The 17,146-nt window shown below is 39.9% G+C and overlaps 1 protein-coding gene and 1 long non-coding RNA gene across 2 annotated transcripts; one reads left to right on the top strand and one right to left on the bottom strand.

Moving 5' to 3' along the window:
* On the bottom strand, positions 1-14,196 carry LOC116614317 (Fanconi anemia group B protein). The gene is made up of 10 exons (XM_048733568.1): positions 12,971-14,196; positions 11,810-11,884; positions 10,544-10,711; positions 10,338-10,421; positions 10,023-10,148; positions 9,872-9,914; positions 9,486-9,600; positions 8,457-9,039; positions 7,961-8,169; positions 1-758 (listed from the first exon to the last, which is right to left on the bottom strand). The coding sequence occupies exons 1-10, from the start codon at positions 13,775-13,777 to the stop codon at positions 677-679; spliced, it is 2,292 nt and encodes a 763-aa protein (XP_048589525.1). The 5' UTR covers positions 13,778-14,196; the 3' UTR covers positions 1-676.
* LOC116614321 lies at positions 8,006-8,488 on the top strand. The gene is made up of 2 exons (XR_004294466.2): positions 8,006-8,146; positions 8,343-8,488. It is a non-coding gene; the product is annotated as an uncharacterized LOC116614321 (long non-coding RNA).
* Positions 14,197-17,146: the final 2,950 nt, after the last annotated feature.

The following is a 17,146-nucleotide window of genomic DNA, read 5'->3' as shown; positions in this document are numbered from 1 at the left end:
TTATATTGAACAAAAAAAAACATTTTTTTTTTATTATACAGAGTAAAGACATAACAAAAGTATACAATTGTACTATATATAAATCTGTACAGAATGGATAGGTAGATTAAACAAATGCACGTGTATCCATGTAATTCGTAATATAAATGGTAGACGTTGAAGCCGTGTGCACATGCACGAAAAATTATGATAAAAAAAAAACTACATACATCCTAGTTTATTATACCTCTCTGTTGGAAGACTCGTACATAGCGACGACGCATCAGCAAACAAAAGAAACACATTCACTCGATTCCCAAATTCAGTAGCTTTGTTGGTGTTTTTATATAGAGCTATTCAGCTGTTATAGAATGACAACGATTCTTATTTCCGCGGAGATGGTCCGATTCTAGCTACAAACATTAGGTTGTTCCATATATGTTGTGATCTGTACCAGCGCTACCAGAATAATAAGAGACAGGTAGAGGTGTGTCAAATGCTGTACCATGTGGGGGAGTTTGGTACAGTGTGTCAAATGCTACACAATGTGTGAGGGTGTGGTAGCGGTGTGCCAAATGCTGCACCATGTGTGAGGGTGTGGTAGCGGTGTGTCAAATGCTGTACCATGTGTGAGGCTGTGGTATCGGCGTGTCAAATGCTACACCATGTGGGATGGTGTGGTAGATTAGCTTCTTTATCAGGAGTCTAGATTAATGGTGACGTCATCAGCCAGGATGTTACGTAATCGATGGAGAACCAAGTATACTTGGCTTGTGGTTCTGTTGGATGAAATTAACACGTCTCAAACAATGCAATAGTTTTTTTTTTATTACTATTATTTTAAAACGTTACGGTAATTGAAAAAAAAAACCGAAGTGATATAGAACATTATTATCTGTATATTAAAAGATCACAGCATAGGACCAACAACTCTCAGATATTTTGAAATTTTGAAAAATAACAGAGCGCGTAACAATCATCAACACGCAAACAAAGAACAGAGTTCGTAACAATCATCAACACGCAAACAAAGAACAGAGTTCGTAACAATTATCAACACGCAAACAAAGAACAGAGTGCGTAACAATCATCAACATGCAAACAAAGAACAGAGTTCGTAACAGCCATCAACATGGAAACAAAGAACAGAGCGCGTAACAATAATAAACATGGAAACAAAGAACAGATCGCGTAACAATCATCAACACGGAAACAAAGAGCAGAGCGCGTAACAATCACCAACATGGAAAAAAAGAACAGAGCGCGTAACAATCACCAACATGGAAAAAAAGAACAGAGCGCGTAACAATCATCAACATGGAAACAAAGAGCAGAGCGCGTAACGATAATTAACATAAAAAACAAAGAACAGAGTGCGTAACAATCATCAACATGGAAACAAACAGCAGAGCGCGTAACAATCAGCAACATGTAAACAAAGAACAGAGCGCGTAACAAACATCAACATGGAAACAAAGAACAGAGTGCGTAAAAATAATCAACATGGAAAAAAAGAACAGAGCGCGTAACAATCACCAACATGGAAACAAAGAACAGAGCGCGTAACAATCATCAACATGGAAACAAAGAACAGAGTGCGTAACAATCATCAACATGGAAACAAAGAACAGAGCGCGTAACAAACATCAACATGGGAACAAAGAACAGAGCGGGTAACAATAATAAACATGGAAACAAAGAACAGATCGCGTAACAATCATCAACATGGAAACAAAGAGCAGAGCGCGTAACAATCATCAACATGGAAACAAAGAACAGAGTTCGTAACAGCCATCAACATGGAAACAAAGAACAGAGCGCGTAACAATAATTAACATGGAAACAAAGAACAGAGCGCGTAACAATCATCAACATGGAAACAAAGAGCAGAGCGCGTAACAATCAGCAACATGGAAACAAAGAACAGAGCGCGTAACAATAATTAACATGGAAACAAAGAACAGAGTGCGTAACAATCATCAACATGGAAACAAAGAACAGAGCGCGTAACAATAATTAACATGGAAACAAAGAACAGAGTGCGTAACAATCATCAACATGGAAACAAAGAGCAGAGCGCGTAACAATCAGCAACATGGAAACAAAGAACAGAGCGCGTAACAAACATCAACATGGAAACAAAGAACAGATCGCGTAACAATCATCAACATGGAAACAAAGAGCAGAGCGCGTAACAATCATCAACATGGAAACAAAGAACAGAGTGCGTAACAATCAGCAACATGAAAACAAAGAACAGAGTGCGTAACAATCATCAACATGGAAACAAAGAACAGAGTGCGTAACAATAATTAACATGGAAACAAAGAATAGAGCGCGTAACAATCATCAACATGGAAACAAAGAGCAGAGCGCGTAACAATCATCAACATGGAAACAAAGAACAGAGTGCGTAACAATCAGCAACATGAAAACAAAGAACAGAGTGCGTAACAATCATCAACATGGAAACAAAGAACAGAGTGCGTAACAATAATTAACATGGAAACAAAGAATAGAGCGCGTAACAATCAGCAACATGGAAACAAAGAGCAGAGCGCGTAACAATCAGCAACATGGAAACAAAGAACAGAGCGCGTAACAAACATCAACATGGAAACAAAGAACAGAGCGCGTAACAATCAGCAACATGAAAACAAAGAACAGAGTGCGTAACAATCATCAACATGGAAACAAAGAACAGAGCGCGTAACAATCATCAACATGGAAACAAAGAACAGAGTTCGTAACAATCAGCAACATGGAAACAAAGAACAGAGCGCGTAACAATAATTAACATGGAAACAAAGAACAGAGTGCGTAACAATCATCAACATGGAAACAAAGAGCAGAGTGCGTAACAATCATCAACATGGAAACAAAGAACAGAGTGCGTAACAATCATCAACATGGAAACAAAGAACAGAGCGCGTAACAATCATCAACATGGAAACAAAGAACAGAGTTCGTAACAATCAGCAACATGGAAACAAAGAACAGAGCGCGTAACAATAATTAACATGGAAACAAAGAGCAGAGCGCGTAACAATCATCAACATGGAAACAAAGAGCAGAGTGCGTAACAATCAGCAACATGGAAACAAAGAACAGATCGCGTAACAATCATCAACATGGGAACAAAGAACAGAGCGCGTAACAATAATTAACATGAAAACAAAGAACAGAGTGCGTAACAATCAGCAACATGGAAACAAAGAACAGAGCGCGTAACAATCATCAACATGGAAACAAAGAGCAGAGTGCGTAACAATCAGCAACATGAAAACAAAGAACAGAGTGCGTAACAATCATCAACATGGAAACAAAGAACAGAGTGCGTAACAATAATTAACATGAAAACAAAGAACAGAGTGCGTAACAATCAGCAACATGGAAACAAAGAACAGAGCGCGTAACAATCATCAACATGGAAACAAAGAACAGAGTGCGTAACAATCATCAACATGGAAACAAAGAACAGAGTGCGTAACAATAATTAACATGAAAACAAAGAACAGAGTGCGTAACAATCAGCAACATGAAAACAAAGAACAGAGTGCGTAACAATCATCAACATGGAAACAAAGAACAGAGTGCGTAACAATAATTAACATGAAAACAAAGAACAGAGTTCGTAACAATCATCAACATGCAAACAAAGAACAGAGTGCGTAACAATCATCAACATGGAAACAAAGAGCAGAGTGCGTAACAATCAGCAAAATGGAAACAAAGAACAGATCGCGTAACAATCATCAACATGGGAACAAAGAACAGAGCGCGTAACAATCAGCAACATGAAAACAAAGAACAGAGTGCGTAACAATCGTCAACATGGAAACAAAGAACAGAGCGCGTAACAATCAGCAACATGGAAACAAAGAACAGAGTTCGTAACAGCCATCAACATGGAAACAAAGAACAGAGCGCGTAACAATCACCAACATGGAAACAAAGAACAGATCGCGTAACAATCATCAACATGGGAACAAAGAACAGAGCGCGTAACAATCAGCAACATGAAAACAAAGAACAGAGTGCGTAACAATCATCAACATGGAAACAAAGAACAGAGCGCGTAACAATCAGCAACATGGAAACAAAGAACAGAGTTCGTAACAGCCATCAACATGGAAACAAAGAATAGAGCGCGTAACAATCAGCAACATGGAAACAAAGAGCAGAGCGCGTAACAATCAGCAACATGGAAACAAAGAACAGAGCGCGTAACAAACATCAACATGGAAACAAAGAGCAGAGCGCGTAACAATAATTAACATGAAAACAAAGAACAGAGTGCGTAACAAACATCAACGTGGAAACAAAGAACAGAGCGCGTAACAAACATCAACATGGAAACAAAGAACAGAGCGCGTAACAATAATTAACATGAAAACAAAGAACAGAGTGCGTAACAATCATCAACATGGAAACAAAGAACAGAGCGCGTAACAATCAGCAACATGGAAACAAAGAACAGATCGCGTAACAATCATCAACATGGAAACAAAGAACAGAGCGCGTAACAATCAGCAACATGGAAACAAAGAACAGAGCGCGTAACAAACATCAACATGGAAACAAAGAACAGAGCGCGTAACAAACATCAACATGGGAACAAAGAACAGAGCGCGTAACAATAATTAACATGAAAACAAAGAACAGAGTGTGTAACAATCATCAACATGGCAACAAAGAGCAGAGCGCGTAACAATCATCAACATGAAAACAAAGAGCAGAGCGCGTAACAATCATCAACATGGAAACAAAGAGCAGAGCGCGTAACAATCATCAACACGGAAACAAAGAACAGAGTTCGTAACAGCCATCAACATGGAAACAAAGAACAGAGCGCGTAACAATAATTAACATGGAAACAAAGAATAGAGCGCGTAACAATCAGCAACATGGAAACAAAGAGCAGAGCGCGTAACAATCAGCAACATGGAAACAAAGAACAGAGCGCGTAACAAACATCAACATGGAAACAAAGAGCAGAGCGCATAACAATAATTAACATGGAAACATAGAACAGAGCACGTAACAATCATCAACATGGAACAAAGAACAGAGTGCGTAACAATCAGCAACATGGAAACAAAGAACAAAGCGCGTAACAATAATTAACATGAAAACAAAGAACAGAGTGCGTAACAATCATCAACATGGAAACAAAGAACAGAGCGCGTAACAATCAGCAACATGAAAACAAAGAACAGAGTGCGTAACAATCATCAACATGGAAACAAAGAACAGAGCGCGTAACAATCATCAACATGGAAACAAAGAACAGAGCGCGTAACAAACATCAACATGGAAACAAAGAACAGAGCGCGTAACAAACATCAACATGGGAACAAAGAACAGAGCGCGTAACAATAATTAACATGAAAACAAAGAACAGAGTGTGTAACAATCATCAACATGGCAACAAAGAGCAGAGCGCGTAACAATCATCAACATGAAAACAAAGAGCAGAGCGCGTAACAATCATCAACATGGAAACAAAGAGCAGAGCGCGTAACAATCATCAACACGGAAACAAAGAACAGAGTTCGTAACAGCCATCAACATGGCAACAAAGAGCAGATCGCGTAACAATAATTAACATGAAAACAAAGAACAGAGTGCGTAACAATCATCAACATGGAAACAAAGAACAGAGCGCGTAACAATCATCAACATGGAAACAAAGAGCAGAGCGCGTAACAATAATTAACATGAAAAAAAAGAACAGAGTGCGTAACAATCATCAACATGGAAACAAAGAACAGAGCGCGTAACAATCAGCAACATGGAAACAAAGAACAGATCGCGTAACAATCATCAACATGGAAACAAAGAACAGAGCGCGTAACAATCAGCAACATGGAAACAAAGAACAGAGCGCGTAACAATAATTAACATGAAAACAAAGAACAGAGTGCGTAACAATCATCAACATGGAAACAAAGAACAGAGCGCGTAACAATCAGCAACATGGAAACAAAGAACAGATCGCGTAACAATAATTAACATGAAAACAAAGAACAGAGTGCGTAACAATCATCAACATGGAAACAAAGAGCAGAGCGCGTAACAATAATTAACATGAAAACAAAGAACAGAGCGCGTAACAATCATCAACATGGAAACAAAGAACAGAGCGCGTAACAATCAGCAACATGGAAACAAAGAACAGATCGCGTAACAATCATCAACATGGAAACAAAGAACAGAGCGCGTAACAATCATCAGCATGGAAACAAAGAACAGATCGCGTAACAATAATTAACATGAAAACAAAGAACAGAGTGCGTAACAATCATCAACATGGAAACAAAGAACAGAGCGCGTAACAATCATCAACATGGAAACAAAGAGCAGAGCGCGTAACAATAATTAACATGAAAACAAAGAACAGAGTGCGTAACAATCATCAACATGGAAACAAAGAACAGAGCGCGTAACAATCAGCAACATGGAAACAAAGAACAGATCGCGTAACAATCATCAACATGGAAACAAAGAACAGAGCGCGTAACAATCAGCAACATGGAAACAAAGAACAGATCGCGTAACAATCATCAACATGGAAACAAAGAACAGAGCGCGTAACAATCATCAGCATGGAAACAAAGAACAGATCGAGTAACAATCATCAACACGGAAACAAAGAACAGAGCGCGTAACAATAATTAACATGAAAACAAAGAACAGAGTGCGTAACAATCATCAACATGGGAACAAAGAGCAGAGCGCGTAACAATAATTAACATGAAAACAAAGAACAGAGCGCGTAACAATCAGCAACATGGAAACAAAGAACAGAGCGCGTAACAAACATCAACATGGAAACAAAGAACAGAGTGCGTAACAATCATCAACATGGGAACAAAGAGCAGAGCGCGTAACAATAATTAACATGAAAACAAAGAACAGAGTGCGTAACAATCATCAACATGGCAACAAAGAGCAGAGCGCGTAACAATCATCAACATGGAAACAAAGAGCAGAGCGCGTAACAATCATCAACTTGGAAACAAAGAACAGAGCGCGTAACAATCATCAACATGGGAACAAAGAGCAGAACGCGTAACAATAATTAACATGAAAACAAAGAACAGAGTGCGTAACAATCATCAACATGGCAACAAAGAGCAGAGCGCGTAACAATCATCAACATGGAAACAAAGAGCAGAGCGCGTAACAATCATCAACTTGGAAACAAAGAACAGAGCGCGTAACAATCACCAACATGGAAACAAAGAACAGAGCGCGTAACAAACATCAACATGGAAACAAAGAACAGAGCGCGTAACAATCAGCAACATGGAAACAAAGAACAGAGCGCGTAACAATCAGCAACTTGGAAACAAAGAAAAGAGCGCGTAACAATCACCAACATGGGAACAAAGAGCAGAGCGCGTAACAATCAGCAACATGGAAACAAAGAACAGAGCGCGTAACAATCAGCAACATGGAAACAAAGAACAGAGCGCGTAACAAACATCAACATGGAAACAAAGAGCAGAGCGCGTAACGATAATTAACATAAAAAACAAAGAACAGAGCGCGTAACAATCATCTACATCATCAATAATCAACACAAACGAGAAATTCTTTTGGAATTATGAGCAAGTTTGTCAAATCTCCTTGAGACAATCAATTTCGAGGCTTTACGTAGTCCTTTTGTGGCAACACTATGAAAATGTACAGGCATCGGTTGGTTTAAACCAAAATATTCAATTCTCGTTTGGGAGGAGGGCGGCCAAGGCTAATGCAACCTGAGAATAGCCTTCGCGGCAAAGCGACTGGCTTCTATAGACTAGAGTATCTATTTGAACTTTTAAAAAGGGAAGCCTCACAAAAGACGCCCCCCCCCCTGCCCTCCCCACGCAACCCAAAAATCCAGCCTATATGCATTACGGACCTGATAGTTGATACGGGTGCTCGCCAAATTATCTTTCCCTGCATTCCACAAAATAATATGTCTCTATACCTTGTATAAAGCTTGACCTGAGCTTCTCTACGGCTCGCACTTATTACCATGGCGACACCCTTCATAGGTCCGCTGACATTATCAGCATACAGGAGGCACTGATCTGAATCACGTAAACAGTCACTGACGGCTCCTGACACAAGGCCGAGGCCACCCCGCAGCATTGTGGTGATGTGTAGCAAGGAGGTAAGGTTGCTGCTGAGAACTAACTAAAAGGATGGAACGCTGATGTTATAAATCAATTATAGTCTTACCAATTACTAATTATATCCGACTAAGGGAAACGCGAGTTTAAAATTCACGTTTTATAAACAATTTTTTTTAAATGGTAATAGTGTATAAATGGTGATGTTGACTTTTCCAATACTTTCCATCTGTTTAGAGAAATGCCTGTACGCCTGTCTCAGCAATTCTTAGCTACACCTGTGTGTGCATTTGGCAGATCTTCACATTGGGACTTAAGTATTCCAGAAGTTAGAAGCTTTATTTTACTTACACTTGTTTCCAAAGAAACTGCTTTAACGGCCATCCAGTTTCTCTTTGCTGCAGTGCATTCTGTCTCTTCGTGCATACCATACTTTCCATTAAGGACATCTTCAGCCATTAAAGTAACATATCCACAACACATCGCATCTCTCTCCCCCTCAAGTTCGCTGAAGTCATATCTCCAAGACAGCACAACAGAGCAAGCATACCTATTCCCAAGGGTGAACTGAGGTAATGTAGCCACGGTGACAATATCTGCTTGTTGACCTGGTAACAGGGATTCTCCACATTTTTGTTTCCATGGTAACAAGGACTCTTTACCTTCCTGTTTCCATAGAAACATAGGTCCATCTTTTTGTTTCCCTGGTAACGTAGGCCCAGCTTCTAGTTTCCCTGGTAACACAGATTCTTGAGCTGTTGTATCAACTCGCCTTTTCTTGAGGAGTGGGATCACGCTTTCTTCTTTATTTTGAATAGGGCTGTTGTCTACTAAGTTCAGTAGGGAGTGTGTTTTGCCCAACAGACTTTTTGAGTTAGACACCATATACCCAGGTCTACAACCCACTAAAGACAATGCTACGTCTGACATGACACTAAGAAAGGAAAAAAAAAGTCAAGCTTGTAGGTAGGCTTGTATCACTAGAAAGGCTACACACAAGCTTTACTAAATCTAGATGGCTCATGTTGGTGGTGTGGAAACATCAACAGGAAAATAAACCAAGACAGGTTGGAGTTTTAGGTTGAATATTTTTCAGAAGACAATGGATAATGAGCCCATTTGAGGAGGTGTCTTTGTGGTCTAACAAAGGGTTAATTCTCAAAGTCAGTGAAACAACTATGTGCTGCTTTACTTTATTGTGAAAGGAATGTTTCATGTTGATTCCAAACTATGTGTATTCCTCCTAATATTAAAAACAGTATAAAAAACTGTGGTCCCTTACTTAAAACCCTTATTTAAAGAATGTCAAACCCAAAACTACTAACCAAGTAAATAATTGCTTTAAAAAATACCCTGAGCTATAAAGACACATAGCAATACCTTTTACTTATATTATGGATCTCCAAACCAACTATCCAGCAGTCGTCAAGAACTCTTTGCCAAATACTACCCACAGATGGACGCTCAAGTTGAGATTTGGAGGAATCATGCTGATCTGATATAGGAAAAAATACAAGTGATGATAAATGACAATACTCATATGCTATCCCAAGATATAGGGGAGAGGGGGTGGGCACACTATATATCAGTAAGATATGGGCCAATAAAAAGCTACTGGATAGTATATTTTAATGACAGTAGGATGGTAAGTGGTGACCTTTGAAAGGGATGACATGCCTCTCATATTTCCTCTATCCAAACACTAGACAACAGTGACCTTTCCTTTCGAAACCTTGGATTTTGCCCCTGACTGACTGTACACTTACCTTTCCCAGTTACACCTTCCAGATAACAGATCATGCCTGAAGACTGAAACCAAAAAAAAATATGTCCAAATATCAATGCTTGTTGTTTTTTGTTTCAAATATTCTAAAAAAGTCAGAGCTACTTAACTTTCTACTCAACATCTGTTCTTACTTTCACAATTCCACTAGTTTTCAAGTTGGGTGAAGTCATTTGGTGAAGTCTCTTGCAAGTTTGACAAATAAAAGCTTGCTTGTCTTTCAGCTCCATTCGGAGTTCTGTTACCTTAGCATTGCAGGCCTGGGATTTAAATTTTGTTTTTATAACTGTTATTTATCAAGATTAAACAGTGCATTTATTTCATTTTAAGGATTGCCAAATACTAATCTTTTCCCATATGACACCTATGATCTCCCCCCCCCCATCCCTCAGTCAATCCTGAGTATGCACCTGCTTTTTCCACAGCATGTTTGTTTTTAAATATATCACCTGTAATTGGCATTGCAAAGCTTGGACAGTCTGTTGTAGTGCATCTGAATTAGAGACACTTTCAATAGAAAGCTCTCTCACTTCCTGTAGATTTGAATAAAAAGAGAAAATAAAGAACCCATTTGCGTCTCAATTACTGCAGAATATTGCTGTTTAATAAGAATCTAAAGATAAGCAACAACAAAAAAATCAATTGTGATACTTGCTTTTGCTGAAGAGACAGTTAAGCCATTTAGATCAGTCAAGGTAAAGGATTTAAGAAAAGGCTGATCGGAGTCAGAGGAAGAATGATGGACCAGTAACACTTGCTCAGTCCCTGCCCCAAGGAAATCATCCACTAATCCAAACCGTACATCCTCCCATTCTGGAAAAGTCTAATACACAAGAAAAGTATGTTAGATTTGAAAGGAAAATTAGGCTCTTTTTGTGTTCAACATTAACAGGGGTCAAAAACATTAAGACTTATTCGTCCACAGTTATTCTTATTGCCATTTTGGAAATACCCTCTTCCTTTATCAATGTTGGGGAATATATCATCTTTCAGGCAAGGAGAACAAAATTAACTAGACCGAATAAAGATTTTAGTTGTTTTGAGGTTTACAGCACAACCAGTAAAACACCTAAAATATGGGTGGAACGTTGTCTTCTGACAAATCAGACCTGAGAATTCAGACACCGAGGCTTGTTAAGACATGTTTCTAATTGACTGTTTGAATACACTCTTTTTTTATTGGAACCTTTTTATAAGAACTTCCAGCCTGAGATTTCCCCAGATTTTAAGAACATGCAGGCCCGTATCCAGGATTTTTCTTGGGGGGGTGCAAAATCCGAAAAAGTGGACCTAATATTTCCGTGGGGGGAGGGAGTTCTCTGATGAAAATCTAACCACCTCCAAAAGAACAAAAAGTCACTTTTTATGATTTGCAGTATCTCCACCGGGCCTTTATTGTCGGATTTGGCTACATACCAGAGTGATCTAGCTTATGATTTTTAGTTTTGTCTACAATTAGCACGTCTATTGAGAACCAAAAGTGGACTTTCGACGGCTGTTGGGGGGGGGGGGTGCACCCCCTGCACCCCCCTGGATACGGGCCTGACATGCCAAGGCTCAGATAAAAAAATTTCTTTTTTAGTCCTGGTGGTCGGAACAAACATTCCATACATATTTCTACCAGTAAAACCATTTTCATGGTTTTACTGGTACTGCTGTAAAAGCACCTCCGTGTACCCTTGGGTGTAAATATACATATCTTAAGGTCTAGCAAACAAGGAAGTGTTTTCAACTTCACTTATCCAGGAAAGTTATCTCCTCATTCTCACTCCCACCCAACCCAATCCCTTGGATTCAGCCAGTCCACAACTCCCCAGCCCCCTCCCCCCCCCACCCCCCACCCCCCGGTTGTTAGACCAACCCTATCCCCCTGCCTCCCACCCATGAAAGATGAATGTGACCTGCTCCACTTATTACGTACCTTTTTCTGATGAAAACAAGCAACACAAGCTTTCTTGCGATCAGATTCAACAAGAAACCATAGATAACAGTCAACCTGTAATCATAATACACACAGCAGTCCACTTAACTACAAGAAACAGGGGCTGCTGAAAAATTACAAAGACAGGGTGCATCTAGGCATGATTATTTGTTGAATTGCATCCCTTACACCTATTTCCAAATGTATGCAGAATCCCAGGTTTCCATTGTTTCAATTTTCCTTTCAATTATTTCCCAACAAAGAGTGCTCTGCAAGTGTCTTCAGCAGATAAGTCTTGTAAATATTGATGGAAAATTACTCTCCAGCACAGATCTTCGCTAAAAGTTTTAATGGTTTTAGCAGCTGGATCATGTTCAAAGATGAGTTTAGGAATATACTTTATGTAATGTGATTTAAGGAAATTGATTGGCAAACTGTCTCTACCAAGAGAATGCTTTTACATCCACGAAGTATCAGCCTTGTCAAATGACTATGTCGAATGACAGACATTGGAAACCCGGGATTCTGCATACATTTGAAAATAGGTGTAACTTCTCAGGAATACATAAATAAATCAAAGAAATCTGTTGAGCTAATACAACATGGCGCAGATACAAGATGGTTGTGTCAAGCGCATAAAAGAGTACAGGCAGCCACCTTATGACTTAGATCAATTCTTTTTGTATGTGTGTTGGGGGAGAGGGAAATCAAATTGCCCTTGAATAAAAAGCACTCAACTCTAAGAGGCACAGGTACTACAGAGTCTGGCAACTGCTTTAGCCAGGCCTCCCTGGAGATTTGCATAAAAGTGGCCATCAGCTCTAACCCTCAAGTCCCTTTCTCTCCATCGCTCTTGAAGAATGGAAAAAACAAAGTCCAGTGCCATACTGCCCATAAAGGGGCTGCAGAAACCTAAGCCCTTCAATAGTTTTTTTTTCTAAATTTATAAGGAAATAACAAGTGTAGCTGTGCCCCCCTAGTCTTCTTAATGTTTCTCTATTCCCCCCCTCCCCCCCAGTATTCCGAAGCCTGTAATATCACTGTGCTCTTATATTAACCATAAAAAATCCCTACAGTAGGAGCTCCATCCCCAACCTATCTTACATCATTAACATGAATAATGTTAATATGAACATCATGCTAATTTTTACCTTCCTTTACCTCAACTATGGTAATTTGACATGGATCCTGGAAAGGAAGCTGGCAATAGTTGACAAGTCTTCCTTGGTTGAATTCGATCAGCTGACCCATCGACGTACCAATCACAACACTGCATCCACCTGTACTAGTTAAACCTCCATCTATAACAGTACAGCACTTAACTACTGGTGCATATGCATAAGGAACATAGACATCACCCTCAATGACACCCGTGCAAGAATCAATGGATATCCATTCTATTGTATTCAGGCTATCATTCCTGCCTACCCCCATAGCAAGAAAACTATTGTCAATAACTCCGCACCACAGGATTTTAATCTTGGTATAGGAACCCAGCTTATAAGTGGCAGTCTTGAATTCAAGTCGAGTTGATGAACCAAAATGAGCAGTGTCTTTATGAATCCAGAAAATAGTTGGGCCATTACAAATATCTACCTCTGCAGGGAGGCAATAACTTTGACTGAAACTTCCAGCATCAACAAATGAAAGTGAATTCACCAGGAAAAAACAAGAATAATTGAACGTCCGTGAGTTGCTTTGATGTTCCACTAAGAGAGCAGGCTGAATAAGCCCAGTCGATCGTTCCAGGACTTTCTCAAATCTCAAAATTCTAACGCGCGCTTCCCTCGGTAGTCCAAGAGAGATAAACCTTTCTTTCGACTTTGAGAATGTTTTTCCAGGAGCATTATAGCGAAAATATGATATCTTTACACAGTTTCCGTCTGTTTCACGGACGACATGTTCGCATAGGATGAAAGCCCCTTTAAATGCGAGAAAACGGAGCTTGTCATTCACCGATGTGCTCATTTTGTCTTTGCCGCCATATTGCCAGCCACAGGTATTCCAGCCCAACAAGATAAATCACAGGCAGCCCAAGCTCATTATATGTATTTTGACGATACGGTCAAAATTCTAAATCTTCAAAATTGTGTATTTATGAATAAAATGACTCGCAATGACTCACTTGTTGTGTCGTTCTTACTCGACCGAGTTTGAAGCCATTCGACTGGGATTTCACCGGGTTGCTGAGTTTTCTCCCCTCCCCTCTGTTTTGCGACGCGCTCTCCGTGTTTGGTAGATACCACCCGCTCAAGTTACGTTGCATAATCCGAGCTACTTCCCCGTAGCGCGCGAACAGTCCCCGACACGATATACGAAACGTGCTGCGTCGCAAAACAAGGCACAATTCGACCAAATCAGAGTGGAGTTTCGCTGGCTGTCATTTCTAAATCAATTTACCAAACAACCTCTGTTCCCAACGCCCTTGTCAGCATAATTACTCTTTGCTTAGACTCAGCCGGGCTTCGCGTGGGCAAAATTCAGCGCACGATTTCTACACGGAGTGCAAGCATATTTTTTTCTGCGCAAGTCATATTTTGTAAAAAAAAAATGTTATAATCTACACGATATCTTAATATGAAGTCTGAGTATTGTGTACTTTTTCTGAGCCTTGGGTTTACGTGAGGCAACACGGCAAGTAGCGAAAGCTATCGAGGCTGGAACCACCAAGCTTTTGACGAGGGCACCGACTTTGGCGCCATCGACGTTTATACCACTGCAAGCGTCATTTTTTTTTTTTACTGCAACTCATATTTTGTAGAAAATTTAATAATGTACCCGATATCCAAAAATAAAGTCTGAGTATTGCGTGCTTTTTCTGAGCCTTGGGGGTTTACGTAAGGCAACAAGAGAGTACGATAATCGGGAGTTATCCACGAACTTGAAGCTCTGTATTCAATTAATTATTTGAGACGGATCGTAAGTTTTATCCTTAACCTTCCTACTATATATCAATCTGGAGGGTATAAGCCATAACACAATAAACTTTTTTGCTGTTTTTTTTATTCAGGGAATTTTATTTAATCTGATATTTATTAAAAGCCTGTCAGGCTTTGGACGTCCGACATTGTTGTTATTTCTTCTGGGATACTTCGCTGACCATAACATTTATTAATCGTGCGCTCGAAAACGTATTTCCGCTGTGTCTCTTCGACCCTAGGGAACGACCGTAATAATTTTGATAATTGAATTTTGATTTCAACCCACGAAGAACATATTCTAGCTAAGCAATGTTGTTTAACTGGTATCAGGCGCGTACCCAGAATTGGCTGGGGAGGGGGAGCAGAAAAAGCATAGCATTTTTGGCCGCCAAGGGCAAGTGCGCGCGCACCCTCCTGTGTACGCGCCTGAGCCTGGGCCTGGGAATACTCGCCTTCCATGCTCGTTGTCTTCCTGTGGCCTTCTCTTGCACGTGTTATTGTTGAAAGCTGTCCTCGTGCTCCTGTTTCACGCGCTTCCTCTTCTGTCTGAAAAAAACGTGTTATGAGGAAATCTAGACACAAGTTAATGGAAAGACTGATAGCTGTCGCTTTTTTTAAAAAAATGGCCTAAAAGGATTGTAGGATTGTTATTGTAAATAGTTGCGTCAAAGGTTTTGCTGTAAACAGTATTTGTAAATAGCTTTTATTTATTTTGTTTCTGTTTAGGGCGATGCCATACATTACCATAGTGAGGCATCTATCTATAAAAGAACCTGGGGCAAGCAGGTGCAAGTGTGATGTTCTAAAACGTTACTTGGGGGGCCCCCCTTGGGCCTTTTTTTTAAAAATGGCGACCTGCAAAATTGTAGTGAATACGAATTTCTGCAAGTTTACTAAAAATTTCTCGGCGTAAACAGCGCTAGTACTATACGTTTGCGAATGAGCTAGGTCATTTCTCCAAGCCGTCGCCGCTATATCGAGCCAACCTTAGACACAGCGGCGACTGTTTGAAGTCTAAGTCATTTCAAGCAATGTGGAGTGGCATATTTTTCTATTTACTCAATACGAAAGATTGAGAAAGGTAAATGTTCTTTGATGCACGCGCCTCATTGTTTACAAATTAGTTTATAGAATCTTTGTCAGCCACATCTTGTTCATTATTTTCGACCAATATTAGAAGAAGTACAAAAAAAAAAACACTTGAAACAGTCTCAATGCCATATTTACAGCCGACTGATATAGACCTTTCTCACAATGTGTAGTTCCAGAAAATATCCATATCCCCCCCCCCCCCCTATTGAGAGGGTCGGAGGTGGAGAAAGATAAATACAGTAACTGTTAAGGAAAAAAGCCATTTTACCCCCCCCCCCCCCCTTCCCCTCTGGAAACTCCTGGGCGTCTGAACCCCCCACCCCCCCGGAATTTCCAATCCCCTCAATGGAGGGGTGTGGATATTTTCTGGATCTACAATTGGTATTTTGCTACAACAATGGCGGGTCACAGAGGCTCTTTATGGCACTTGAGTCGATCTTCGAATTTTGTTTCAAGCGCTGCGTTATTTTAATAACAGGGATTAAAAGCAGGGATTGAGGATATGAAGGCAATAGCCATGTCCCTAACGGAGCCATCACGGCCGCAGGCTGCGCGCGGAGCCCAAGGAGCTCCAGGTATAGAGAAATTGTATTATTAGCCCCGTCTTAAATTGTTTCTCCAACTCGCAAAAAGCAAAGTGATAAAAAAATCTAGTCTCTTGGAAGCTTATTGTGATATATTGTGAGTAAAATTAGCAGCTATCACCTCAGCACGTTTTTTGACTTTCCGAAAGACGACCGCCGCGTCGCATAAAGTTGATATAAATTATACGCAAATTTACAGATAATTGTGTTGCTTTTCTAATAACCCTAACGCATCTGCTCCAGTATGCTATGGCACCTGCTAAGACGTATAATAATAATTGAGCACCCCGCTTTTATAATCATTTTTCTTTTTTATGAACCCGAGATTAACCTATAGGCAAGTCCGGTGTGGTATTGTGGCAATGCATAGCCTCACCCAGTTAGGCCTTTCGAGATTGTGCTGGCACTATTTTAGCGCAATTTGGGTTTGGGAGCACTATTTTGATCAGAGAGCACTTTTGGGGTCAACAAGTCAACTAACCCAAGTTACTAGATTTTGTTGTCTTATATAGACATTTTTTGTTTCCTTAAATACAAATAATATTATCTCTACTAGGCTAAGACTGTAAGACTGGTGATTTCGACATTTTAATGGGTAGCCTGTGCTTTGGTAACCACAAATATTGGGTAGCCTGTGGAGTTCATTACAATAATAGAATGCCTTATCTAGAAGATCTGTTTGCCATGTTTTTCTGTTTTTCATCCTGTTTTATAAGATACTCTAATGCATGTATTTGATA

This window comes from Nematostella vectensis, chromosome 10 (assembly GCF_932526225.1).
Source record: "Nematostella vectensis chromosome 10, jaNemVect1.1, whole genome shotgun sequence".
NCBI lineage: Eukaryota > Metazoa > Cnidaria > Anthozoa > Actiniaria > Edwardsiidae > Nematostella > Nematostella vectensis.
The sequence above is the reverse complement of the archived record's forward strand: the minus strand, read 5'-3'. Positions and strand labels throughout refer to the sequence as shown.